The sequence below is a fragment of the Lemur catta genome, chromosome 17 (assembly GCF_020740605.2).
Source record: "Lemur catta isolate mLemCat1 chromosome 17, mLemCat1.pri, whole genome shotgun sequence".
In the NCBI taxonomy this organism is placed as follows: Eukaryota; Metazoa; Chordata; class Mammalia; order Primates; family Lemuridae; genus Lemur; species Lemur catta.
The window spans coordinates 48,667,694-48,694,565 of record NC_059144.1 but is presented as its reverse complement, the minus strand read 5'-3'; the positions used below and the strand labels follow the sequence as shown (position 1 = coordinate 48,694,565).

Sequence of the window (26,872 nt, the reverse complement as noted above, 5' to 3'; positions counted from 1 at the left end):
TTTTTGACTAAGGATAACAGGATCTAGGTCTCAAATCAGTAACTTAATAATTGTTACATTCAAGTTGGTTCCATGTGTTTCAATCCTATAAAATAGGCCTTTCATTTACAGATTCTAAAAGGTGATTTTCTTCTGGCACCTCTCACATGTCAGCAACTCTAGGGAGTCAAATACTTTATTCTTAGCCCCACCAAACAGCAATAGTCATGCTTATACCCATTGCCTTTCCAAACGGAAAAGTCTGCAAATTATCTTAACCTCAGTTTGGAGAAGCTGGAAATGGACTTCACCACCACCTCTAAACTTAAAGTGCCCTTTTTAAAAAAATCCATGTCAGAGAAAATGTATTAAAGTACTAGATTCCACTGTCTCTAAAGAGCAAGCGGCTCAGTAAAAGACTGCTCAAAATAGAAACTCACACACTCCCTAACTTGAGCTGGAACTGAAGCTTCTCTTAAGGGTAAAATGAACAGAAATTCTGCTTGAATGGTTTCTGAAAAAGCAGGGGAGGCAGTGCTGAGAAGGGCCTTATTTTAAACATTTAGGATTATATACCATTTAAAATAGTATGGGGCAGGGCACAGTGGCTCATATCTGTAATCCTAGCACTCTGGGAGGCTGAGGCTGAAGGCTCACTTGAGCTCAGTAATTCAAGACCAGCCTGGGCAAAAGCAAGATCTGGTCTCTACTAAAAATAGAAAAATTATCTGGGTGTGGTGGCGCCTGCCTATAGTCCCAGCTACTCTGTAGTCCCAGCTACTTTGGAGGCTGAGGCAGGAGGGTTGCCTGAGCCCCAGAGTTTGGGGTGGCAGTGAGCTATGATGATGCCACTGCACTCTAGCCTGGGCAGCAAAAGTGGGACTCTGTCTCAAAAAATAAAAAAAAAAAACAGCATGCAATATTTTACACATTTATGTGCAAATGAAATGGGGAGCTAAACATCACCATCAGTTCTGCATAGGCAAGCTTCTTTGACTCTTCCCCTGGAGAGTTGCCATTTTATTCCTTTATATGGCACATGCTTAGATTATTTTTTAGGGGGCTCTCATTTGCTTAAGACTGTTAACACAAACAAAGGCTTATTGAAAGACACCTCTCTTTGAAAATAATCTACTGGGGGTGGAAATGGGGGTAGACAAAAGAGCCAATCAACAACTTAAATGTCAGTAATCATAAAATTTCTTAACATTCACAGTATCATAACTTCTGGAAGAGCTCCACTATTTGTGTATCTGCAGGTCTTTGCAATTTATCATTTCAGGTATCATTTTAATTTGTATGTGTTTTGCTTTACTCCATTTGTTTTGAGTTTTTTCTCACTGGATATACTGGCTGGCTTTCCTCCATTTGTTTTGAGTTTTTTCTCACTGGATATACTGGCTGGCTTTACTCCATTTGTTTTGAGTTTTTTCTCACTGGATACACTGGCTGGCTTCACTCCATTTGTTTTGAGTTTTTTCTCACTGGATACACTGGCACGACCACAGCTATTTGCATTTCCCTTTTTCTTAAGATTTGCATGTGCTTGTGTTCTGGTGGCCTTGCAGGAGTCCGCTGAGTCCAGAATCACGGCTGACTGTCTGGGAATTCGAATGTTACCATTGACTTCCACCTTAGAGCTGTCACTGCAGGACAAATCCCAACGCGGCAGCTTTGTACTCTTACTTGATTTTTTTTTCTTCTCTTCTGTCCTCATTTCAAGGGTTTGCTTCTGAGAACATAACCTGCTACTACCCCGTATATCACTGGGTTTGGGGGAAGCCTCAAACGTGTAGTATGATGGACGGACTTCATGGTGAACATCTTTCTTTCGTGAAGGGCCTGACTTTGAAGCCCCTTCCTGGTGAGGTAGTGGCTTGGACAGAGCGCTAGCAATCAGCTTACTCCTCCCAGGGCTCTTCAGAGCCCCTGAAGTCCCTGGGGTGGCGGGGGGCCTTGCTTTGGCCCCCTTCCCTTTTTCACACTGTATAGTTTGGATCTGCAGCCACTCGAGCTGGACAAGCCTGTCGATATATTTCCCAAGCAGTCCTCCGGCTCGTGGCACGGCTTCGCTTTTACCCTCTGCGTTCAGAAGCAGGGCCATATCCCGTAGGTCCCAGGAGCTAAAAGGGGGGGGGAGGAAATCAGGGTAATAGTACCCAGGTCTGGCATGGCCCTGGCCGGGGTGAAGATCGAAGTACACTGGATCAATTTCTTCAGCTCGAAGATTCAGATCTGGAGGCGTGAGGGGAGAAGGGGGGATGGGAACTCTCTCCGAGTCAGAGAGATCACTAGCACTGTCTTCATCAGCATCTTCTTTCATGATTTTCATTGACTGAAAGTCAAGAAATAATCTGTTCCCTGAGGCCCCCTGACACGTGGGTCCAAGCAGATCCCTCTCGGGTTTTCCTTCTGGGGAAACACTTCCTTTAAGTTTACTCTCAGCTGGCTGAGAGCCACCCACAAGGCTCCTTCTCAGCCGGGAAGAAACATGGCGCCCTTCAGGCTGACTCTGTCTTTTTCCTGCAGAACTTTCTGGATGCTGTACTTTATTCCAAGATAGGCCAGCATTCATACTGCTGTGAAAAATAAAACTGCAATTCTTACTACCTATGACAAAAAATGGTCTGGCTATAATTAAACAAATGAGAAGAATCCACTACTCACACTTTTTTGATCAGCTATTATAAGGCATTAGAAAACTTAAGGCCTCCAAAGTCCTTACAGAAGTAGTTTTACAGAACATTTTTCCATGTAATACTCTATTTAAGAAACATTATATAATAATACATGTAAATGTATGGATTTCATTTTATAGCAAACATTAACATTTATCAAAGTGCTTGTTTTATAGTTTTAGACCAATTGTGTATACTTTGAAAAACACAAGTTTAAAAAAAATCTATCATAGAACTTTTGGTCTGTTCTATTAATGATCAACAGTATTTGATAACATTTAGAAGTAAAATCCACAGCTTTCTTTCATATGCCTATTTTAAATTCGATATAAATGTGATATAAAATGCAAGTTTTACAGAGTTTAATCACTGATCAGTGGTGATTCTGAGCCAAGAAAAATCTTAATATGTAAAAGTGCAACATATACACCCTATACCTTACACAAAAAGTTTATTAAAATGTTTTCAAACAGGAAACACACTTGGGAAAATTGTATAAAAAGGACAGACATAAAATCCTATGATGAAAACACAGAGTTAAGGCCAGCTTGTGAGTGGCAGGGAAAGGGAAATAGCACTGTGAGCATCACCACTACAGCAACTGATTCTTTCTGGGGTGATTTATTCTGAGGCACAATCTCACATCAGAGTTGAAAATATCTTCTTTTCAATTATTTACCAAGAACATAGCATTTGACTAATATCAATACCACGTCTCTGTAATATAAGTCAGATGGGATGAACAGAAGTGGGTGGTAAACGTGCTTTCTGGGAACCTCAGAGGTTCATTTTGCCCAGTGGTTTTAACCAAACTAAGCAATTATTCAAAAACATATTACTTCTTAATTAATAAATAAGGAGAATGTTATATCATTGCCAAAAGTACAACATGTGCTTGACAAATGTTGAATGAGTGAATGAAAAAATGAAGGAACAGCCATTATTCAGGATTCGTAACTAACGCTGCTAGAACTTTTGTTTTCTCCTAGCTATCAGTGTGTATCCATAGAGTTAATTATTATCAGCATCCTCTTATATCACAGGAAACTAACATAGAAAGGTAAATAAGGGACTTGCCCAAAATTATAGGTTCTGCTAACACTGCCAGAATTATGAACTCTGGAGTCCTTACCAATTAATAATGCTTGAAACCACTTTTACATTCATTTTTGCCAGATAAAAAATATAAATGTATATTTCTTATCCACAGACTTTAAGTCCACATATTCAATCTAGAGAACTGAGACAATGTGCCTTTTGCAAGATAAAACAATTATACTAAAACTATTTACCTGCTTTTCTGATGAGATTCATTCACCCTATTCCTTTTCTTGAAAAAATCACACGGCTGATCATCATCTACGGTTTGATGGACTGTCTAAAAAACAGGCATGCAGTAATAAATACTGTGAACACATACACACTAAACAAACAAAACCAGAACAAATCTAACATTTTTCTTCTAAGTTTACATCACCTTTTCTATAGTGCTGAAAATACTCTTGCTCAATCTGTTGGAAGATGATGACAGCTGGGGAGGTGACTTCTTTATTCCTCTTATATTTGGAAAGGACTCTTCACCACCGGAACTAGAAGCAACAGAGTGCTGTCAGTACTGATTGCAGATGGTCCACCATCATTTTTTTTAAGTGAAAACCAACACAATGCTGTTGGCACAGCATTGAAATGTTGGGGCTATGACCATGGAGTAGTTTGTATTCTGAGTTGTGAAACATTGGGGGAGGGAGATATTATCTTACGTTTACAATTTAGTCTTTTCTGCTTATTTGTTTACCATAGTAGCTATTAGATAACAGGATCATACTACTATAAATACTGTAAATGGATTCTACCCCTCTCTCTCCCTATACAACACACACGTATAATCTCCTTGGAAATATGCTGAGGGAATTGAGGAGGCCAAATAAGGTCAAGTGTTATTCCAAAGCTCCCATGTTCAATCAACAAATAATTACAAAAGTACCTAGGAAATGGCAGGGATTATGCACGTGTCCCGGTTTTCATGGAGCTGAAACTGCAGGGGGGAAGAAAGGGTTTCCATATATACATACATATTATATGCTATATAATGTTTGTGAATACATATTTTGAATACATATTACATACTATATAATGTTTGGGAAGCGTTGCTGACCCATACCACAGGTCACTGTTACTCCCTCTTATTTAGAGTGGCTTATTAAAAGTGCACTGATGAGAAACTGAATACCACTCTCTGCTAAACTTCTCCTGCCTCTGTAAAATAGAAGAGGTGGGATTATAGAAGATTTTAATTTGCTTTCTGAAACTTTCTTGTATTTTTTCCACAAAGATCCCGTAAGCCTTTAGTTGGTTTATATACGATGGTAATAAAATCACACGGGAGGGGGGCCTCATAATTAATGAATTATACCATAATCAACAGGCTTGACTCACTTTAGATGTGGAAAATGTTCTTTACCAGAGTCATGTTCTTTCATTAGTCTGGTTTTTTTTCATCTTTGTCCTTCTGGACAGCAGAAAGAAAACTTCGATGGAATGCCTGGCCCCAAACTGCTCCCTAGAAAACGCGCCTGTATGGTTACACCTGACAGCCTTACAGCAAAGGCCTGTGCAGAGTTACTGGGTGAGAGAAACGAACGCCCGCAGGGCCCTGAGGATGCACAAAACAAGCTCGCAGGCTCCCTGGTTCCGGCTCCCACGGAAGTAAAACTAAAAATCAGAGATTCAATCTAGAAAAATGCTCCCCAAGCGCCAAAGGCCGATTAGGGCAGCTGCAAGATCCGTTCCAGGGCATTGACTCCTGCTGCCCGCCTTCCTATTGGCACCGCGCCGGGGCGGGCCGAGGCCGCGCGGCCCCCACCCTCCCAGGAACCCGCGGCCTGTCGCGGCCGAGCCCCGTGGGTGCAGCGTGGACATGACCCCTCCCCGCGCAGCGAGGCCCCCCCGCCGGGCTGGGGCCCCCGGTGCGGTGCTCGTGTCCGAAGAGGTGTCCCGCTTGCATGCTGAAAATCACCGGGGACCGGCCCCTGGCGAGGCCGGGCTTGTCCACCCCCCCCCATTAGCCATAAAGCCAAAGACACGCAGCATGCATCCTCCTCGTCCTGCCCTGCGCAGACACTACCTCCGGTCGGTGGGCGCAGCGTCCACGCAGATGCAGGCAGAAATTGATCAGACCCGTCCCGCGGCCGCAGCGGACACGTGACGGGGCCTCCGGGAGCCCAGACTGCGGCGCGCTGCGGCAGGGGCGGGCGGCGTCACCGGGGGCGGGGCGAGGCACTCCGGGAAGTGGCGCCCGGTGCCGCGGCAGCCGGGCAAGTTACGCGGCCGACGGGGAAGGTGGGAGGGGCCGCCCGGAACGCGGCCTTCTGGTAAGAACCTCGGAGGAAGGAAAAAAAAAAAAGAGGCGCCACCCCGCGCTTCCCGGACGGCCTCGGGGAGCTTCCGCGAGAGAAAGAAGTCGCCCGTTTAGAAGCAAGCTCTTTTTAGGTTGCAAGAACCGGACGGCGTAGGCCAGGACTCCAGGGCAGGGTGGCGGGCGAGGGGCGAGCGCAGCGGGCTCCCGGGGTGCCCAGCAGGTCGCAGACGCCGCGGGGACTCAGCGGCTTTTGAGCACGGCCGGGACAGGTCGGAGGCTGCCCCTCGGTTCTGCCTCCCTGTCTTGCGACGGCTGCTGGGCCATGTCACGGGGCCCAGGCTCCGCGATCTCGCCCGCCCTGGGGTCCCGGAAGCCGGCCCCCCGGAGCTGCAGCTGTCTCTCGGACCTGGACGACGGCGCGGCCCCGGAGCCTCGGCCCTGTCGGCCCCCGGGCAGCCCGGGCTGCGCACCGCGGCCCGTGCGGGCGCCGTCGGGCTGCGATCCCCACCTGCGGCCCATCATCCTGCGGCGGGCGCGCTCGCTGCCCTGCTCCCCCGAGCGCCGCCAGAAGGCCGCGGGCGCGCCGGGCGCAGCGTGTCGGCCCGGCTGCAGCCGGCAGCATCGCGTGCGCTTCGCCGACGCGCTGGGCCTGGAGCTGGCGCAGGTAAAGGTGTTCAACGCGGGAGACGATCCGTCGGTGCCGCTGCACGTGCTGTCGCGGCTCGCCATCAACTCGGACCTGTGCTGCAGCAGCCAGGACCTGGAGTTCACCCTGCAGTGCCTGGTGCCCGATTTCCCGCCGCCCATCGAGGCCGCAGACTTTGAGGAGCGCCTGCGGCGGCAGCTTGTGTGCCTGGAGCGTGTCACTTGCTCGGACCTGGGTATCAGCGGTACCGTGCGCGTGAGCAACGTGGCCTTCGAGAAGCAGGTGGCCGTGCGCTACACCTTCTCTGGCTGGCGCAGCGCCCACGAAGCGGTGGCACGTTGGCGCGGGCCCGCGGGTGCCGAGGGCACGGAGGACGTTTTCGCCTTTGGCTTCCCGGTGCCGCCCTTCTTGCTGGAGCTTGGCTCACGCGTGCACTTCGCGCTGCGCTACCGAGTGGCTGGTGCTGAGTATTGGGACAACAACGACAGCCGCGACTACAGCCTCACGTGTCGCAGCCACGCACTGCATATGCCACGCGGGGAGTGCGAAGAGAGCTGGATCCACTTCATCTGAGCTGCGCGGGGGGCCAGGAACCTGGAGCCTCCGCGTCTAAGCCGCACCTGCTGTCATTTCTGTGATGGGCTCTCGCATCTAGGGGTTGTTCTCCCTGCCCCCCACCACCCCCCAAGTCGTCTGACTTCGATTCCTGCTGCTAGGTCTCACTGCAATGGCCCATCTTGTCTTACACTTGAAATGTCTGTGTCACTTGGTCTAAAAGGTAGCCTCAGGTGGCCAGCAGGCCAAGTTGAACTGTGTAATGTGTTGCGAGAGGGCGGTACGTGGGTAGGTGCATGGGAGTGTTGGCCCCTCCGAGGAGGGCCTAGGCAGGGTTTTGTTTTTTTTAAAGGCCTGAGTCTGCTAGGAAGGCCTTTTGCATGTGTCCTGAATGTGCTTCTCTAAACGTAGCTGTTATTTATTATTGTGCTGCTGGGATCTTTCGCCCATAGTGGATGCCGCCACAGGAACATTCTAGACTTAATAAGCTTACAAAAAGGTCAATTCTGTTGTGTGTTTGTGCTCTATGTAAACAGAACGTGCAGTGTGACCCCCACCGTGGCCCCTCCTGGCACTCCTGCCCCAGGACAAGGAAAACCTGAGACCACGTTTGCTTGCCAATGTCTGTAGCCTTCTAACACTGGAAACTATTAATAGGCAAGAAATTTATGTCTCATCAGTCATCACACAACCATTCTTGGGCATTGAGGCTGCCCTGGTTAGGCTGTGTCTCCTACATCAACAGCTGAGGAGAAAAAAAGCTTCAGACTTTTAAACTAACAAAACAATCCTTTCTCTGCAGTCACTCTTCTGATTTCATGTATTTCTCTTGTATGTTTGAGAATTACGTATCTACATATTATCAGACCATTCTGTTTGGGTTTGAAACTACCTAAACATTTAAAGAAATCCTGCCTTAAGTTATTTCAATTTTCAGGTGACTATTGGATTTCAGGCAACAGTACCCTTTGCAATTACCTTTTTGATGATTAAGGTGCCTCTTTTTATTTCTTCCTAAGCATCAGAAAATTCCAGCATTCATTTTTTCGGAGTCCAGTTACCAAGTGGAACTAGAAGGTGTTTTCAGCAATAGCCAGAGCACTGGAGGAAAAATAATTCACAAATATTTATACTTTTAAATTGTTTTAAATTGCATTTATATGTCATGTTTTTATCAATTACCTGCCAACTTTGTTCTTTGTGCCTTCAGATAGGAGAGTTTCTACCATCTTCTGGATTTGTTGCCCAGTTTTAAAATACTAAATGCTTTTATTAGTTTTTTAAACCTCCAATTAGTTGTGACCACAGTCCTCTGCAGAGTGCTGCAGTTCCTTAAAACTCCCATTGAGGAGCTGCTGGGATCTTTTGGTGCTGAGAAGTGGTCTCTCTGACAACAGGTGCTAGAACTGAGGTGTGAAAAACGCAGCCAAAATGGACAAGATCTCCAATTTGTGAAGTCTCTTTATGCTACACTTGAAACTAGTGTGATCAATTTTGTGATATCTGTCACCAGTGAAGGATATTTAAAGGATGCATTTTGCCTTTTAACTCATTTGTTATTGATAATTGCAGCCTTTGTGTTTTTAAAATTCCAAGAACAAGGATGGGTTTCTTTTGATCTAAGAACACTGAATTTTGATCTAAAATACTGTGATTAAATTGCACAAGCTCTGGCTATTAGCACTGTGCAGTGCATTGACATGCAGGGGAGAGAGAAGCCTGGTTGCATTTCCTGCTATTTAACAAACTGTCCAAATAGGTCAGCAAGCCTGTGCGGGCCTTGGCTGCTAGGCCCTTGGCCCCGCCCAGAGTTCATGACAGTTGTCCAGAATATTCAGGTATGAGAGCTGCCAACTGTATTGTTGTTTAAAGGTGTGTAGAGAATCTTATAATCTGTGTGAAAGTCACTTGCCAAAAAGGTCATGAAATACAAAGTTATGAAATGTTATAGCTTCAATATTGAGAGAACTTCAAGGTGCCTTTTTAAAAATATCAACATTTTGAAATTTAAAAGCTTAAATATACTTGCCTAGTTGATAAAGAAGCTGGAGAACAGCTTGAGAACTTTCAGAACCTAAAACACAGTTATATTGCTTAAATGTTAAAATTTTATAGTGGATTGTGCAATTGCTCGGTTGTTTACCCAAATGTATCTTAATGTCATCTAAAATGATCTTATGCAAGCCTAAGTATTAAAGTACATGTGAAAAAATGGCTGTGGGCTCTTCTATTAAGCTGGACTATGTTGTTTTTTCTTGTGGTCTAATTACAGAAGACAAAGCTTTAGAAACTTCTTGATTATTTAAATCATTTCATACATAAGTTTTATCCCTTCTAAAAACATTAATATCGGGCCTTGGCAAGAAAAATAAATTTTACAATTGTGCCTCAGCTTCAGTAGCAGAGTTGTGTATGTCTTTGAGAAATGGAAGGAACAATCCTATGTGCCAGGTCAGCATTACATGAGATAAAAGCTCTAGGGGAACACAGGGGATGTGATAATTACTGTACCTCTCTTATAGCACTTGTGTATGGAGTCATTAGCAGGTGTCTGCCTTCCCCCCCTTGGTTTGTGACCCTCACCTTGAACATAGAGGCAAGGAAACTAGCACTTATTGTATCCTCCCTTATTTGGCCACAGTGCTAGGTGCTTTATGTATTGGATTTCATTTAATTCTGAAAATTACGCCACCTGGTAGGCAATATCTCCATTTTCTTAGCTGAAGAGAATGAAACTCAGATTTAAGTATAGTCATGGGCCATGTAACGACATATCAGTCAATAATGGACTATATATATATATTGGTGGTTCCATAAAATTATAATACCATATTTTTATTGGACCTTTTGTATGTTTAGATACACAAATGCTTAACCATTGTGTTACAATTGCCTACAGTATTTAGTACAGTAACCTGCTGTACAGATTTGTAGCCTAGGAGCAATAGGCCATACCATACAGCCCAGGTGTATAGTAGGCTACACAATCTTGGTTTGTGTAAGTACACTCTATGATGTTTGCACAGTGATGAAATTGCCTGACAACACATTTCTAAGAATGTATCCCCTGTCATTAAGGGACACATGATTGTAATTCACCTAAAGTCCCACAGCTGGTAAGTAGCAAACTGAGCATTCAAACATATACCAAAGTTCATGCTCTCTCTGCCTGTGACATGGCATATATTAATACAATGTTCCCAGTAAGTGCTTGCTAAATTTAATTGAAAGCCAAATTTTGATTGTGATTGATAAGGTTTTTCATCAAACACTACAATGTAAAGCCCTTAAAAGACAATTCAAATAAGATTAAAGTGAGTAATATACTTTCTTCTTCCATGTTGTAGTTTATTGATGTTTACCAAACAATTCTAGACGTTCTGAACACATGAAACAATAAAAAGGGCTCTAACAGCTTTCTCTTTAGTAAAAAGTGGCAAGGTGAAAAATCACTACTGTTAATTTTTGAAGTTTATTACTAAAATTTCTGTGCACTCAACTCCATCATGAAGGATCTTAAATCTATTAGAGGAAAACTACCTGTGAAAATAGTTATGCAAAATTGTCAGGTCATGAGGTTGACACACTCTATGGTCGTCTTACATTTTGTATTATACATTATTAACACATATGTGTGAATAATTCAAAAGCAAATTCAAAAACAATGAAAACTTTGAGTATATAAAATTCCCCCGAATCCCTGTACATTAGGTTGCACCTGTAATTTGTAAGCTCTGAATTAAGCAATTAAGAACTCAAAATTAAGTTCAATGAAGTAGTTACAGAATTGTCAAGAAGTCTGTAATGCTGGCTAAGCAGAACATTAAACACACTTTTGTGAGTTTATATTATTCTACGTGACTTCATCTGCCTCGGTGCTCAGCTGAGGTTTTAATTCTATTCCCTCGTGTTAATTTTTCCAATTGCTTTCCACTGCACATTTAAATTATAACCCCGTATTTTTAAACAGGTGGTGCCTTTTAGGAAGTGCAGGTGATACTAAAACATTTTAAATTTTGATTTGGCCACATCTGTAAAAAGTTTAACTCTACATATCCTTAGCTACAGCAATTCTACTTTCAGAAATTTACCCAAACAAATGTTGGATAACCCAAAGGTTGTTTACTGCAGTATTACTTGTAATGTAAGTTAAAAAGGGGGAGAAACAGCTCGTGATTGCCGGTCCACAGGCAACAGCGGATGGCGATTCCGGCTGATGCCGGCCCAGGCCTGAGTAACGAGGGAGCCGTTAAGAAGGGCAGCCCCGCCCGGCCCCCGCAGCACGTCCCAGCGCGGGAAGCGCGTCCCGGGGTAGAAAGCGGGCCCGGTCCGCACAGGCCCAGCGGGCCGCTCTCCAGCTGCCGGGGCCTGTCGCCGTCCCTGCCCGTTTCCGGGTGGCTCGCGGTCGCTGCACCGCAGGCAGCCCTGGCTTCGATGGGCGCTGATACTTCAGGTGACAACAGGGGAGAGCGCCCAGGAGTACGATGTTGACGCTTCCCCGCCCGCCCCACAGGCGCCTCCGGGGGCAGCCAGGCCGCGTCCGCGGACCTGTCTGGAGACCCCGGCGCGCCGGTCCCCGGACGGCCCCGGGGTCACCGCAGCCCGCGGGAGCCGGAGGCCTGGGGGCGATTCTGCCGGCGCCTTCACCCGGGAGCGCGGCGGGGACGTGCGGAGACGGCCTACCCCGGGGAGCCGCGGGCGGGGCCTCTGCCTCGGGCGACCAAGGCACCTGGACTGGCACAAGGGGCGGGGCCTGGCTGGCGCTGACGCTGATTGGACGCACCACCGACTAGACGCGGCGCCGATTGGACGGGCCCTTCCCGCCTTCCGTTGGCCGCCTGAGACGCCGCGGCGGTCCCTGAGGTGAGGAGAGGCGACGGCCGGCGGCCGCTGTGGAGGTTCTCGAGGACTCGATGCAGGAGCCCCTCTCCAGCCAGCAGGTTTAGCCCGGCGCCCGGGTGGGCATCCCTGAGGGCAGGGCGCGGAGGGAGGGTGCGGCTTCGGCGGGTGGGCGGCCTCCGACGGTTGAGGCGGAGCCGTTGTGGAAATGGCCGCCGGGTCGGGCGGCGGTTCCGCGGCCCTCGGGCCGAGCGGGGGTCGCCGGGGCTGGCCGTGCGGAGTTCGTGGGCGGGCGTGGGCGCCGGCCCGGGGAGGATTCCGGCGGGGCGCGGCGCGAGGCCTTCCCTCAGCATCTGTGCGGGCCCGGGGTGGCCTGCGCCGCCCCGCCTGTCGGAGGCTCCACTGTGTCGCTGCTGGTCTGGGAGGGACGGGCGCGACGCGCGGTGGCCGTTGGAAAGCCGGGGGGAGGGCGCGGGGGGGTCTCCCGTGCGGCGTTAGGGAGTCGCGGGTCGAGCGCAGGGCGGGGCCGGGCAATGCGGGCAGCGGGAGCGGGGCCCTGCTGCGCGCTGGGGAGGCCCCCGGGGACCCCCGCTCGGGGTGCCTGTGAGTGTTTTCCTGCTGAAGGTGGGGACAGTCGCATCAGGTGTGGTGCGACTTTGTTCCGCAGGGCTTATCCCCATTGTGTTGGTTGGCTTTGGCAACAGTGTTAAGTACCTGAGAGATGTAGGGGCCTCACCTGGCCCGCGTTGGTTCCGCTTGGGGAAGGGCGGAGCCCGGGAATGACTCCCCTCCCCCCTCCTTTTCCCTCTTCCCCCCTCCCCCCTCCTTCCCCCTCCCCCTCCTTCCCCCCTTTCCTCCCCCTCCCCCTCCCCCTCCCCCTCCCCCTTCCCCTCCCCCTTCCCCTCCCCCTCCTCCCCCCTCCCGGAAAGAAGGAAAAAGAAGAATCAAACTTCTTCACCATTCTGGTGTTTGCTTGCCATCTAACTGCCATTGTAGCATCCACAGCATGCTCATATAGTTTATGTCTAGGCCTCTATATGTAAATTAAATAGTAATGAATTGCAAAATTTTCCTGAACCACCATACGCTACTGTTGTAAATACCATGCACGAATTTGCTAGTATTTCCAGAGTCACAAACTGGAATACAAAGAGAAGCAAGAAAATGGACATTTGGCACTGTTAGGAAGTAATACTTTGTTATGCAAGAATCAACTACATTTTTGTTCTGCCAGAGAAGGAGTTTGTCAGTTAATGTTTTTTTCTGTTACCTAAGCACTTACGTTGCTCAAATGGTACCTTCGTTCTGAAGCAGAGACTAAAATATTAGCTTTAGCACAACCTGCAGCCTTCTCTGTATTCATTTATGGCTTTCCACTCTCTCCCTGACTCTTTTAAACTTTCGTTGTGGAAGATGTCTGACATACGCAAAAGTAAACAGAATCGTGTAATTAATTGCAGTCCTCTTCCTTCAAAGGCACAGGCAAAGGATGTGTTTCTCTGGGTCCTGAAGGGTGTAAGTTGGAGAATGAATAAATATGTTCTTGGTCATAGGACTGAGCTAGTGCTTAGTATTGGATTCTGAGTGAATAGAAATAGCTGCGTGCTCTTTTTTTTTAAGAGAGAAAAAGAGAAAGAGAGATTGCACTATATAGAGCCCATGGCAGGGGCCCCTTTTGTCCTGTCCTAAGGGTGGTGGCGATTGAAGGGATATATATGAATGTATTTGGAACATTAGGCAGTAGAACTGGATTAATTTGATCCATTGTATTCTCAATATGGTATAATGTAATTGGTCCAGGGACCATGCTTTATTATACTCCTCCAAAGAAATTTTTTTTTCTTCTTTTGGTCAATTTTATTCCTTATCCCTAGGCTTTTTATCCTACTTGTGCAAATTATCCATGTTCATAGGTCTAATATGTGTATCCTTTTAAAGTACCATGTATTCTTACACACATTGGTAACAGTATATAGTCTTTTATTGTGTATATTTTAAATTTTACAAAAGTCATTTCCATATGCTTCATTCCACAACTTTTTTGGCTCTGTATTGTTTGAGATACCATATTCTGAGATAAAGATCTTGTTCCTTACATTCAGCTACTGTATTCAGTTGTATCACTATGCTACATTTCATGTTTATCCACCTCCTCCCCCACCACATTGACATAGAGACAGTTTCAATTTCTTGATATTAGTAACAATGCTGCAAAATATTTTTATACTCCCTTTGTATTTTTGAGTTTATGTGAATTAGAAGTAGAACTATTGTGTAATATGGTATACACATTTAAATTTTTACCCAATGCCATCACTCTTTTTCAAAGTTTAGTTATTTATGTCCTACCAGAAGTTACCAAACATTCAGACACATGGTTACTTTCAGAATGTTTGGTACTTCGTACCAAAAAGGACAGTCAAAATACACACATTCAACAAAGTGAAATAGGCATATAGGATTTTTGAGGATAACTATAGCAATGATATGCATTTTCTTGCCAAAAATAATGTTAATCCCTTAGGTGTTAACGGCAGGGAAAATTAAATGACCTTTATGTTTCCCCTGATCAGAAACACACTCAATAGGATTGTTTGAAGTAACTCATCTATTTGTGGCCCTGTATTCATGAGCATGGAATCTGTTTTTGAACCTTGAGAATATTTTCTATTAAAAAGCCATATTGTAATTTGTGATGGTCGTTTTTATTTGCATCTCATGGTCTTTAGAGACCCAAAGCATCTTGGGAAAGTGATGTCCTCCCCTTAATTTGGGCATTCAGCCAGAAACTGGGGGTTCTTCCTTTCCTGAACACCTTCCTGGACATATGAAATGTATGTAGGTGATCTTTTTCTTGCTCCTTTCTTCGTATATTTTGATTCTGTTCTTTGTTGATGTATTTACATATTCTTCCCTTCTTGAATATTTTAATAGCCTGAATTTAATTGACACATTAATTCAAGAGTATTTTTCTTCTTGTTCCCAAAGATGGAACAAGTATAGCAGGAATCACTTGTGAGGGAGATCCAGGTTTGTGTTCTTTCACTCACTAGCTTCATGACCTTTTGGCAGGACTTTTGACATTAAGGAATCTTATAAAAAGAGAGGGCTTGAATAAGTGATCTTCAAGCTTTTCTCTAGAAACTTCTTCAACTAGACTCAAATGTGTAATTTGATACTCAGGAAAAGAAAATGTCCAGTGAGGAACTTAGACAATATTTATTGCCTTTGGTATAAACAATAGTGCTTATTTATGTGTTAAGATCTTTAAACTGTAAATACATGAACAGATTGTAAGACACAGAAAATATGTTTTCTTTTATAGGTGTTTGTTTTGTCCTGCTGTTCTTAAATGCACTCAAAATGCCAATAAGACCAGATCTCCAGGTAGGTAGTCCTAGCCCAAAAGGAAGCATTTTAATTCCTAAAATCACTTTTTGTTTACTTATAGGTATTCAGCTCTATCCATGTTTTTTATGAAATGGTCACTAGTAGAGTAATTTAAATAAGAGTCTTTTCATTTATTCAACAGATACATTTTAAAAGCTATAAGAATATTTGTGAAGTATTAAAGATGCTGGTTGTTTACATATGTTTTCCATTGAAAAGAATTATGAACTAAATAATGTATAGTTTATACTTGGATATTTGTCAAGTTTTTAAATTTTTAAGATATTTACATTTGGGCAAAGTGTAAATTTTAATAATCTATTTAGCATGTATGCAATTCACTACCATGTGTGCTTAATGATCAGATTACAGTATGAAAATTCCTTATTAATGAAGTTGTACTTTAGTAGCAGGGATGGCAAATTTTGTAAAGATTATAAATATAAGGGTAAAATGCTTAAGTTATGTTGGTTGGTATAGTTTCAAACAGATACTTTTGCCTGTCTTTATGCATTTTTCTTTACAATTTAAATGGAAGAGGTTACTAGTCAGATACTCTGGATTTTTACTCATGGTGTTAAGTATTAGTTACTATAAAGTTTATTTTACTTGTTTCATCAAGTTTTTCAATATAATGATGACTTTAGCAATAAAAGATATGAATTGGAAATACTAGTAAATTTTTTTCCCTTCTTAGAGTCTTGATATTGATATTATCAAAGAGGCCTAACACATTGACTACTACACTAGAAAAAATTTTTTTTCCTTGGGGCCATGGTGTTTTGTTAAAACAAAATGATCCTTAATAATTTGTTGTTTTTATTGTTTTCTGTGCATGAGTCATATGCAATGCAATCTACATTTTTAGAATTAAATTGTCAATATTAATTGTAACAGTAAGAACATGAACAAGGAAGATTTTCACAAACCAACTACAGGGTTTTGCTTCACAAGGTCCCAGCTCAAAACTAGCTTGAGTTAAATACAACTCACATGGTAGTTAATGTGTTAATCTCTAACTCAGTTACTCCAAATTTAATAATGGGAAGGGATTTTTAAGTAAGTGAATTGATATTTTATGAACTCATTTGAGAGTGTTCATGTGAAAACCATTTTCAAATTACCACATTGCATAAGGTGATTAATTATGGTTTTGATTCAATATATGTGCCATTAACTATATTTCTCTAGCAGTTGGAAAAATGCCTCGATGATGCTTTAAGAAAAAATGATTTTAAACCTTTGAGAACACTTTTACAAATTGCTGTTTGTGAAGATGCGAAGATTAAATGCAGCAAACGGTTTTTCTACAAGTTGGATGACCTTATATGCAGGGTAAATATTTTTGCTGATTGGCTATTAAAATTATTACATTGAACTCTATTTTCTAGGAAGAAGTACTCCATCAGAAAAAAAAATAAATAGAAAGGCTTGGGCAAGCTAATTTATAATTTTACCTGTATATAATTCATTCTTATTTCACCATTTGCTTAATTTTTTTTTTGTTTGAGGAGTCTGAACATATTAGAATGTTGTTTCCCAAATATAATATGCAAAAAGTTGATTTTACATAGGATTACCGTTGCCTAAACTGGGAAAAAATAGTTTATCTGTTTGAAGTTTAAACAACTTGATCTATATTTTTTAAAAAACCTAGCAATGACATTCTTCACAGAAATATAAAAAATAATCCTAAAATTTATATGGAACCAGAAAAGACCCAGAATAGCCAAAGCCATCCTGAGCAAAAAAGAACAAAACTGGAGAAATTACATCACCTGACTTCAAATTATACTACAGAGCCATACTAACCAAAACAGCATGATACTAGCATAAATCCAGACAATATAGACCAATGGAACAAAATAGAGAACCCAGAAATAAATCCACACATCTATAGTGAACTTATCTTCAACAAAGGGGCCAGGAACATACAGTGGGGAAAGGACAGTCTCTTCAATAAATTGTGCTGGAAAAACTGGGTATCCATATGCAGAAGAATGAAACTAGACCCTTATCTCTCACCATATGCACAAATCAAATCAAAATGCATTAAAGACTTAAATCTAAGATCTGGAGCTATGAAACTACTAAAAGAAACCATTGAAGCATTTCAGGACATTAGTCTGGGCAATGATTTCTTGAGTAATACCCCCAAAGCACAGACAACCAAAGCAAAATTGGACAAATGGGATCACAGCAAACTAAAAAGCTTCTGCACAGCAAAGGAAACAATCAGCAATAGAAGAGACAACCCAAGAAGGGCAGAAATATTTGCACACTACCTATCTGACGAAGGACTAATAACTAGAATACATAAGGGGCTCTACCTACTCAATAGGAAGAAATACTCTAAATAAAAAAATAAGCAAAGGATCTGAATAGTGATTTCCCAAAAGAAGACATTACAAATGGCCAACAGGTATATGAAAGATGCTCAACGTCATTAGTCATCAGAGAAATGCAAATCAAAACTATGATGAGATATCATCTCACCCCAGTTAAAATGGCTTCTATGAAAAAGACAGCAGTAATGAATGCTGATGAGGATGTGGAGAAAGGGGAATGCTAGTACACTGTTGGTGGAAATGTAAATTAGAGCAGCCACTATGGAGAACAGGATGGAGGTTTCTCAAAAAACTGAAAATAGAACTACCCTATGACCTAGCAATTTTACTGCTAGGTATATATCCAAAGGAGGAGAAATCAGTATATCAAAAAGATACCTGCAGTCCCATGTTTATTATAGCACTATTCACAGTAGCCAAGATTTGGAATCTACCTGTCCATCAACAGATGAATGGATAAAGAAATTGTGGTACATATGCGCAACGAAGTATTATATAACCACAAAAAGAATGAAACTCTGCCATTTGCAACAACATAGACGTAACTGGAGAACATTATGTTAAGTAAGGCAAACACAGACAAATCTCACATGTTCTCATGCATATGTGGGAGCTAAATATTAAAAACGATTGATCTGATGGAGACAGTAGAATGATGGTTACGAGAGGCTGGGAAGGGTAGCAGGAAGGTTGGATAAAGTGGGGATGGTTAATGGGAAAAAATATAGTTAAATAGACTGAACAATATTTGATAGCACAAAATAGACTATAATCAATAATAAGTTAGGGTATACTTTAATTAAAGAGTGGAATAGAGATGTTTCTAACACAAAGTAATGATAAATGCCTGAGGCAGTGGATACCCTAATTACCCTGATTTGATTAATTCACATTGTATGCCTGTATCAAAATATCACATGTGCCCTATAAAGGTATACAACTATTATGTACCCATAATAATTAAACAAAACAAACAAAAACCCTATCAGCATATTCTTGATGTTACATAGACAATGCTAGATGCTCTCAAACAAAAAATCTACCAAAACCTTGGATTTGATTTATCATATCTAGGGCATTTTCATACATGAGAAAAGGTGATTATTGAAAATCTAATCCATATTTGAGGTTTATTATGAATCTAAGAGATTGTTTAAAAATTTCTTGGATCTGGTAAATACATGGAGCTTTTTAGAATGGAAGGTAACTGATTCGTTGTATCATAGTATAAGTTTTCTTAAATTTATACAGATCCTAATTTTTGTCCTGAGTTTTCCTTCATTGGCTAGGTGGCATTGGGGAGGTTGCTCTTTTGAACTACACTTTCATCCTTTGCAATTTGGAGATGATGGGTAATGGCTACCTTTCAGGATTTGTAAAGATTAGAAATATGTGTACCTAGCCCAATGCCTATTTCATAGTATTTTGTGTTTGCAAAAGTTTAAATATATACTTTTCATTTCAGGAACTTAATAAAAAGAATATCCAAACTGTTTCAACCATTTTGGTTTCTGTTGGAAGATATGGCAAAAATATCAGGGTATCGGGGCAAGCTGGACTTCTAACTATGATAAAACAAGGACTAGTCCAAAAGATAAGTATAGAATATGTTACATATTCAGGTGAAGGAAACATGATAAAATATACTTTCTAATAAAATAAGAAATGGTCTAAACTGCTAAAAAATAAACTTGGGAACTTTATATAAAAACTTTGAGAAGAAAATTTGTTATAATTTATGGTGTATTTTACAAATATAAAGGTCACAAGAAAACTCTTTACACAGGCATCTTGATAATCATGTGAGTGTAAGGTCATTAGGTTCCCTAGAGGTTTTACTTGATTTATTTTCTCTTTAACTCTTCCTAATTACTATCTAACTTTGTTTTTGTATTTATTATCTGTGTCCCATGCTAGACTGTAGGATATTGATTTTTGTCTGTTTTGTTCACTGCTGTATAACCAGCACCTAGATCAGTACCTGGGATGTAGTATGTACTCAATGTCTGAATTGATTAAGGTAAAATAATACTAAAACTTTTCAAATAGTAATGATACAAAAATATTCTAAATTGTGGTGGTAATTTATTTTCATCAGCTGTCATAAATGTACCTGAATTAGGCATTTGAAGGGGGGGGAAATAGGTTCTTACCTAGAATTAAGGGTAACTTCATCTGTTCCCATCTTAAACATTGGGAAAATATAGTGAGTTAACAACAATGAAAAAACAAAAGGAAGGAAGATGTTTAAAAGCATATAGTTATTTTGATACAATACTGGAATTTTTATTTTTCGTTTCGTTATTCTTAGGGTTAATGTTGATATAAAGATAGATAAATACATTATTAAAATGGAATCAAAGTAACTAATGTGTTAATTCCTTTTTTATACATGGTTGCCTGGTTTGAAAAATCCAAGGAGATTATTCTAAGTCGAAGAAATTCAAAAGATGAAGCTGTTATAAATATGATAGAAGACTTATTTGATCTTTTGATGGTAAAAATCTCATTGATTAACTGATGTCACAAAGCATGTGTTTATTTAGAAAACAATTTGTGTTCTCTATTCCCTGAGTGTAAAAGTCACTAACAGATTGATTAATGAGTCTGTTCAGATTGTATAAAGTATTTATCCTGGTTAATATAATTAAATGGTTAGTTAACAGATAAAAAATAATTATGCTGTGAGTTAAAATGTAATCTATCATTTTATTTTATTTTTTTATTTATTTCAGTGTATTATGGGGGTACAAAAGTTCAGGTTATATATATTGCCCATGTCCCGCCCACTGTCATTTTAATACTGTTTGTAATGGTTTATAATAGAAGATAATAAAGTGTAAATTAAATATTTACTTTTTTTCAGGTCATACATGATGTCAATGATGAAGGTATAATAAAAATTTTATTTATGTTGGAACAATAAATTGCTGTTAGAGTTTTAGTATAATTTTGCAATTCCTATAGTATTGTCCTAATATTAGGAACTCTATCTAATTTAAGGATCAATGAACTTTTTCTGTAAAGGGCTGATAGTAAATATTTTAGACTTTGTACTACAAGAGAAAAATAATTGAGAATATTATTAATTTGTAGGTACTTATGTAATAAGAAGGAAAACACACTTCTACAAATGTTTTGTTGATGCAATTGAAATATAATAATTGAGGTGGGGTGCGATGGCTCACGCCTGTAATCCTAGGACTCTGGGAGGCCAAGATGAGAGGATCCCTTGAGGTCAGGAGTTCGAGACCATCCTGAGCAAGAGCGAGACCCTGTCTCTACTAAAAATAGAAAGAAATGATCTGGACAGCTAAAAATATATATAGAAAAAAAATTAGCTGGGCATGGTGGCACATGCCTGTAGTCCCAGCTACTCGGGAGGCTGAGGCAGAAGGATTGCTTAAGCCCAGGAGTTTGAGGTTGCTGTGAGCTTGATGCCATGCCACGGCACTCTAGCCTGGGCAACAGAGTGAGATTCTGTCTAAAAAAAAAAAAAGAAAAGAAAAGAAAAAAGAAATATAATAATTGAGTACAAATTTTTGAAATATAGATCTAATGAGGAAAATAGTATTCCTTTGGAGAAGATAACATTTCACATAGACTTCAAAGTTAGTGTTCCCTGTTTTCAAAGTTGATTGCATGTGTTCATTTGTTAATGCTTATTTGTAATGAGATTTTATGTATATTACATTAGAAAATATCTTTTCATGCAGATAATGTCAAATACTGCTGTCAGTTCATGAGCATAATTTTAATTGATCATGTTCATCACTTGGAATGCCTTAATAGTATTATGTTCTTAATATTTGCCTTTTAGAATGTCATTGCATTGCAGATTAATCACTTTGAATTGAAAGTTACGTAGAAGCTTCTGAATTGCATGATTAAATGGATTTTGAAATACGGAAATTTCCTTTGCATTTACATCAAGGTCCAAAAACACTGCTGGACCTGTGATTGAAGCTTGGAAAAGATATCCCCTGTGAATTTATGTGGGAATGGATATGTTGCTGCTTCTTTTAACTTTTGTTAGTCTGGGGCATATATAAAACAGCTTTGCGTTCCAGTAACTTTAGTTATCAAAATGACTTTACTGCAGTATAAGTTCATCATATAAACACTATTTTATCTTTTAATTTGGGGCTCAATTTGTTAAGAAACATTATCAACTTTGCATCCAATGCTATTTATCAAAGGCAGTATTCAGTAATAATGGTTGAGGACAATTCTTGTTTAGAAAAATTTCAATCTTGGCCCTGAGTATCAAAAGTCACAGTAAAACTTTACCACTGCTAAGCCATTGGACTGCTGTGTGGAAGGGCAAGTCATAACCCTTAACTTCTATTTCTTACAAAAACTCACATAACTGACTATGGCTAAGTTCATAAGAATGAATGAAATTCACCTTTGGCACCACTGGTTCAATAAAACATGATAGATTCAAATATTTTCCATAGAGCACCTGCTGATGAACAATATAGACATACAAAAACAGTCAATTAGTTGGATTTAGTTTGTGGGCCATAGATTGCCAACCCTTGATCTAATAGAATAAAATTTGCAGTGGAAAACTGAAAATACAGAACATGTTACTACTAATCCTTTCACTTGTGGCTGGCAAGTGATTTGTGCCAAGCGATCAGACTCAAGTTCTTTTATCTCTATGTTGGTTGGAAGAAAACTTACCTAGGACTGGTAATTGAAGCTGGTGAATTGTAAATAAAACTGTGTGCTTCCTTCAAAGCCAAAATGTTTTTAAAAGAATTCTCATTGATTTAAATAATGGCTAATGCTACCTTTTCATTGATTTTTTGCAATTAACATAATAATTTAGTCTAAATTCTTAAGTTTTTAGGGAGAAAACAGTCCTAAAGTACCAGCAATTGTAAAGTGATTCAACTGATTTTTTTAAAGTAAATCATTGTATCTTTCCATCTGATTTTTTTTCCTTTCAATGTAGTCACTTTGGAAAGTTGTATATCTGATGTTGCAGTATTTCTATTTAAAGTTATATTTAAAACTTGTACTGTGAAATGGCATGCAGCAAATTCCTCTGAATATATTTAGCATTTATAAAGCCTCATATTTTGAAAATGGGTTAATTTAAAAGTAGCTCAAATTGGCCAGGTGCGCGGTGGCTCACACTTGTAATCCTAGCATTCTGGGAGGCCGAGGTGGATGGATCACTCGAGGTCAGGAGTTCCAGACCAGCCTGAGCAAGAGTGAGACCCCGTCTCTACTAAAAAAATAGAAATTATCTGGCCAACTAAAAATTATTATGGAAAAAATTAGCCGGGCATGGTGGCGCATGCCTGTAGTCCCAGCTACTTGGGAGGCTGAGGCAGTAGGATCGCTTAAGCCCAGGAGTTTGAGGTTGCTGTGAGCTAGGCTGACGCCATGGCACTCACTCTAGCCCGGGCAACAGCGCGAGACTGTCTCAAAAAAATAAATAAATAAATAAAATAAAAGTAGCTCAAATCATCTAGAGCTTCACAAGATCAAGATATGTTAATGGTCTTTATGGGTCTGTAAGAATTTTTGAGGTATGACTTAAAATTAGGCCAGTTTTTGTAAAAGTCTCAAAATAGAAATTTCCACTTTTGTACTGTATTTACTTCATCTAAAAAAAAAAACTTCATGTGAAATAAGCTGAATCTGGAATTATTCCTTTGACAGCATTAAGATCAGTCACATCTGTTGAGCAGTATTTTTTTTTTCAAGGCCACATAGCTAGTTAATGGCAGAACTAGTATTTAATTTTCATGTTTCCTCATGCCCAGGCCAGAGGGAGGGCCTTATGAAATGCACTAGTGTATCCTTTTCATTAACTTATATAAGAAAAGACTGACATTTAAAAGGATTTAAAATGAACATTTATCAATAATTTAACACTTTTATTCAGGTAAAAAACAAGTAGTGGAAAGTTTCGTACCTCGAATTTGTGCCCTGGTTATTGACTCAAGAGTGAATATTTGTATTCAGCAAGAGGTAAAGTCATTTGCTTGATTATCTTTTAAAACCTAAAAATGAGAAAGTGAAGAAAGTTTGATAGCAATTCATCAAATAGAAAAATAATTTTATCTTGGACTAAATTACTTGGAGTATATTTCTGTTGTCTTAACAATTCATTGTCTGACATAGTGAACATATTTCCTAAATATTTATTGAAATTTTATGACCATATGTGGGGGTATATAATTCAGTGAAAATAAATTATACTATCCAGACATTAGTGATTCTTAAGTATTTAAATGCTAAAAATAATCTGTATTAGTGTATGTGTGTACATGTATATACTATAATAGCAAAAATTAGGTATCATTTTTTGGCTTCCTTACATCTTAGAATAATAATAAACATGTCATATTAAAAAATGTGTAACTACTTTAAGTATAGGAATCATGTTACATTCTACTTTTGATATTCTGTGGTTTATGTTGTTTTTATTCACTATTTTATACTTTATATTCTTTTCTCCACTCCATTCCTGGAACAAAATGCATTGAATAAGAAAATGTTAGCCTTCTAACTTTATGTACCTAGAATATTTCTGTAAATACTTCATTTTGGCTAAATGTAAAGTTAATGCATTACCTTTTTTTCTTTTGTAGACTCTAAAAAAAATGAATGCTATGCTGGACAAAATGCCTCAAGATGCCAGGAAAATTCTCTGTAACCAAGAAATGTTAATTCTCATGTAATAATTTGTACTATATTTCTTTTATTAGTTCAAGTCAAGAATTTAAAGAATGTCTTATAAGGCAACAGGAGTTTGCATTAATGATTGACGATGGTAAACTGTTGTAGTTTTTTAATATAATTTAATGTATGTATGTGATTTCTGCAGTAGTCAGAGATAGTAGCCAATTGTAAATTTTAGTGAAGATTTTTTTTCTCCCAAACATAAGGACTTTCTATTTCATTGGTATTAGTCCAGTATAAAATCTGTTATTTTAATTCACAGGAGTAGTATGGGAGAAAGGATTTTAAATGCTGGAGGTAAGTATGTCTTTCCAAAATTTGAAATTATTCCAAATGTATAAATAATCTTGACTAGTATATAATATCCTTTTAATCAAAGTGATATTTTCATTGTAATGTAAGATTATGTGAGGGAATTATAAACCATGTACAAATCAAGCAATTTTAAAATTACTTTATTAAAAATTTAAAAATACCACTGGGACAAATATAATAAATTTATCATGACAATAGGAGTTAGATAAACATAATTTGTGATTAATGGTAGATTTATGAATAATAACTCAATTTTCCAAAAGATCTGAATTACTTGTGCTAAGAAATTCCTCGAATAGTATTCTATGAGATTAGGAGGTCTAATATTCTTGGGATTGATAGACTTGTTTTTAAACAATGTATTTACTATAAAAGGACTTGAAATTTCTGTTTCATATGAACAGATTTTGATGTTGTGATTTACATATAGAATAAACCATGGTTTATAGTACTCTGGGATGACTATAAATATGTTGCACAAAAGGAAAACAAAGATTCTGTGATTTACAAACTACTGTATAAGTTATTTTGCATTTTATAACTCCAGTGATAATGAAATGGCAGTGTCTTTGAATATTTAAAAGTTTTGTTTAAATTTTTTTTATAATTTCGCTTTTTTCTTCTATTAGTAAACTTGTTACATGGCTGCCTTAATTCCTGTAATGAGATATTTCTAATTCATATGAAGAAAATAGCAAAAGATTAATAAATTACACTAACATTTTTCTTATTCTGATGCCTTATACAACATATGGACTCTTATAAACTTATTTTTCGTAATTTTAAATCAAACATTGATTAACAATTTTTTTTATAGATTATGACTTACAGGTTGGCATCGTAGAAGTTTTATGTAGAATGACCACAGAAAAACAAAGACAAGAATTGGCATGTCAATGGTTTTCAATGGATTTTATTGCTAATGCATTTAAAAGAATTAAAGACTCTGAATTTGAAACAGTAAGTAATATAAAAATAACAGAAATTGGTTAACTTTTTTAAAAACTTGTGAGTTTAAGAAGTCTTTCTCTCTTTTTAAAAACAGGATTGCAGGTTATTTCTCAACCTTGTAAATGGCATGCTTGGAGACAAGAGAAGGTAAGCTTAATGCAGTATTACAACCATTTACTGACAAAGAAATTGAGCTCAAGAGGGAGCACCCAATGTTGGGTCATTGTAAATTTAACTTTATTCTGTTGGAGTGTAAAAATGTGCATGGATATTTACTTTAAAACAATGTCATACATAACATCATTTAGTAAATTACTTCACTGGAAGTCTGAAATAATATTTCAATGGCCTTGTTTTGCTTTGTACTTTTTAGAGGAAAAAGTTCATTTTTATTTAATTCATATTAATTAATAACTTTATCCAAAATTGATTTTCTATATTTCTGAGTTGCATATACATTGTTATTTAGTGTTTGAGGAGAAATAAAAATCTAGACACGTATATTACTTGAATTGCCTCCTTCATACACATACTGAAACGAACATATATAGCAAACAAGTCATCTTTCTTTGTAATTAACATACTACAAGTATGATCTTTCTGAATAAAGGATACATGATATAAATTTTTATCAGTTTTTTAACACATTGTCACACAAAAGAAATAGAAAAATTTCCTTGGGGCCACAGTGTTTTATTATGAAAATAGAATAAAAACTTTAAGTGTAATTTAAAGGTAAACATAAATGGAAAAGTGAAATTTATTGACTTCTATTTATTTAATCCATATTTTTAGAATTAAATTGTCAATATTGTAACAATAAGAACATCAACAAGATGAGTTTATATGTGCTTCACGCAGCCCTGGGGTCAAAACTAGAGTGAGTGAAATGCAACTCTCATGGCAGTTAATGTATATGACATAACAGAGTATTCGCAATGCTTGTCACCTTATAGATGTTCATAACACATTTATTGGATGAATAAGTTCACATTTACTTACTAAGGAAATGAAAGATAGGGTGAGGATTAAGTGCAGGGAGTCATAGTGCCTGGGTTTGAGTGATAGGTTCCCTTCTTCCTGTTCTAACATTGAGCAAATTATTTAA

The 26,872-nt window shown here is 39.6% G+C and overlaps 3 protein-coding genes across 8 annotated transcripts in view; 2 read left to right on the top strand and 1 right to left on the bottom strand.

The window, feature by feature from the left end:
• Nucleotides 1-1,161: 1,161 nt before the first annotated feature.
• On the bottom strand, nucleotides 1,162-5,894 carry FAM217B (family with sequence similarity 217 member B). 4 transcript variants are annotated; one of them, XM_045528462.1, is made up of 4 exons: nucleotides 5,782-5,894; nucleotides 4,135-4,246; nucleotides 3,950-4,035; nucleotides 1,162-2,558 (listed from the first exon to the last, which is right to left on the bottom strand). In XM_045528462.1, exon 4 carries the CDS (start codon nucleotides 2,552-2,554, stop codon nucleotides 1,265-1,267), a length of 1,290 nt encoding a protein of 429 aa, XP_045384418.1. In that variant the 5' UTR covers nucleotides 2,555-2,558; nucleotides 3,950-4,035; nucleotides 4,135-4,246; nucleotides 5,782-5,894; the 3' UTR covers nucleotides 1,162-1,264. The 4 variants fall into 4 exon arrangements, 3 of the variants coding, with proteins under 3 accessions (XP_045384418.1, XP_045384419.1, XP_045384420.1); XM_045528463.1 differs by having other exon boundaries at nucleotides 3,950-4,031; XM_045528464.1 differs by lacking the exons at nucleotides 3,950-4,035; nucleotides 4,135-4,246; nucleotides 5,782-5,894 and adding an exon at nucleotides 2,647-2,697.
• Nucleotides 5,895-5,957: 63 nt separating this feature from the next.
• PPP1R3D (protein phosphatase 1 regulatory subunit 3D) lies at nucleotides 5,958-9,430 on the top strand. The gene has a single exon (XM_045528461.1). It carries the CDS (start codon nucleotides 6,338-6,340, stop codon nucleotides 7,232-7,234), a length of 897 nt encoding a protein of 298 aa, XP_045384417.1. The 5' UTR covers nucleotides 5,958-6,337; the 3' UTR covers nucleotides 7,235-9,430.
• Nucleotides 9,431-15,344: 5,914 nt separating this feature from the next.
• SYCP2 (synaptonemal complex protein 2) overlaps nucleotides 15,345-26,872 on the top strand; it is a 61,868-nt gene continuing 50,340 nt past the window's right edge. Inside the window, exons 1-10 of one of the 3 annotated variants that reach the window (XM_045528450.1) lie at nucleotides 15,345-15,442; nucleotides 16,637-16,780; nucleotides 19,259-19,387; nucleotides 20,186-20,290; nucleotides 20,660-20,684; nucleotides 23,699-23,784; nucleotides 24,408-24,493; nucleotides 24,761-24,795; nucleotides 25,631-25,773; nucleotides 25,859-25,911. In XM_045528450.1, the coding sequence (XP_045384406.1) occupies nucleotides 15,365-15,442; nucleotides 16,637-16,780; nucleotides 19,259-19,387; nucleotides 20,186-20,290; nucleotides 20,660-20,684; nucleotides 23,699-23,784; nucleotides 24,408-24,493; nucleotides 24,761-24,795; nucleotides 25,631-25,773; nucleotides 25,859-25,911 (884 nt within the window). In that variant the 5' untranslated portion in view covers nucleotides 15,345-15,364. Of the gene's footprint in view, nucleotides 15,443-16,636; nucleotides 16,781-19,258; nucleotides 19,388-20,185; nucleotides 20,291-20,659; nucleotides 20,685-23,532; nucleotides 23,785-24,270; nucleotides 24,494-24,760; nucleotides 24,796-25,630; nucleotides 25,774-25,858; nucleotides 25,912-26,872 lie in introns of those variants that run through there. The other 2 variants (XM_045528448.1, XM_045528449.1) reach the window with 2 other exon arrangements.

Coding starts and splice junctions, on each gene's coding strand:
- FAM217B (XM_045528462.1), bottom strand. CDS start 2,554: ATGAATGCTGGCCTATCTTGGAATAAAGTACAGCATCCAGAAAGTTCT.
- PPP1R3D (XM_045528461.1), top strand. CDS start 6,338: ATGTCACGGGGCCCAGGCTCCGCGATCTCGCCCGCCCTGGGGTCCCGG.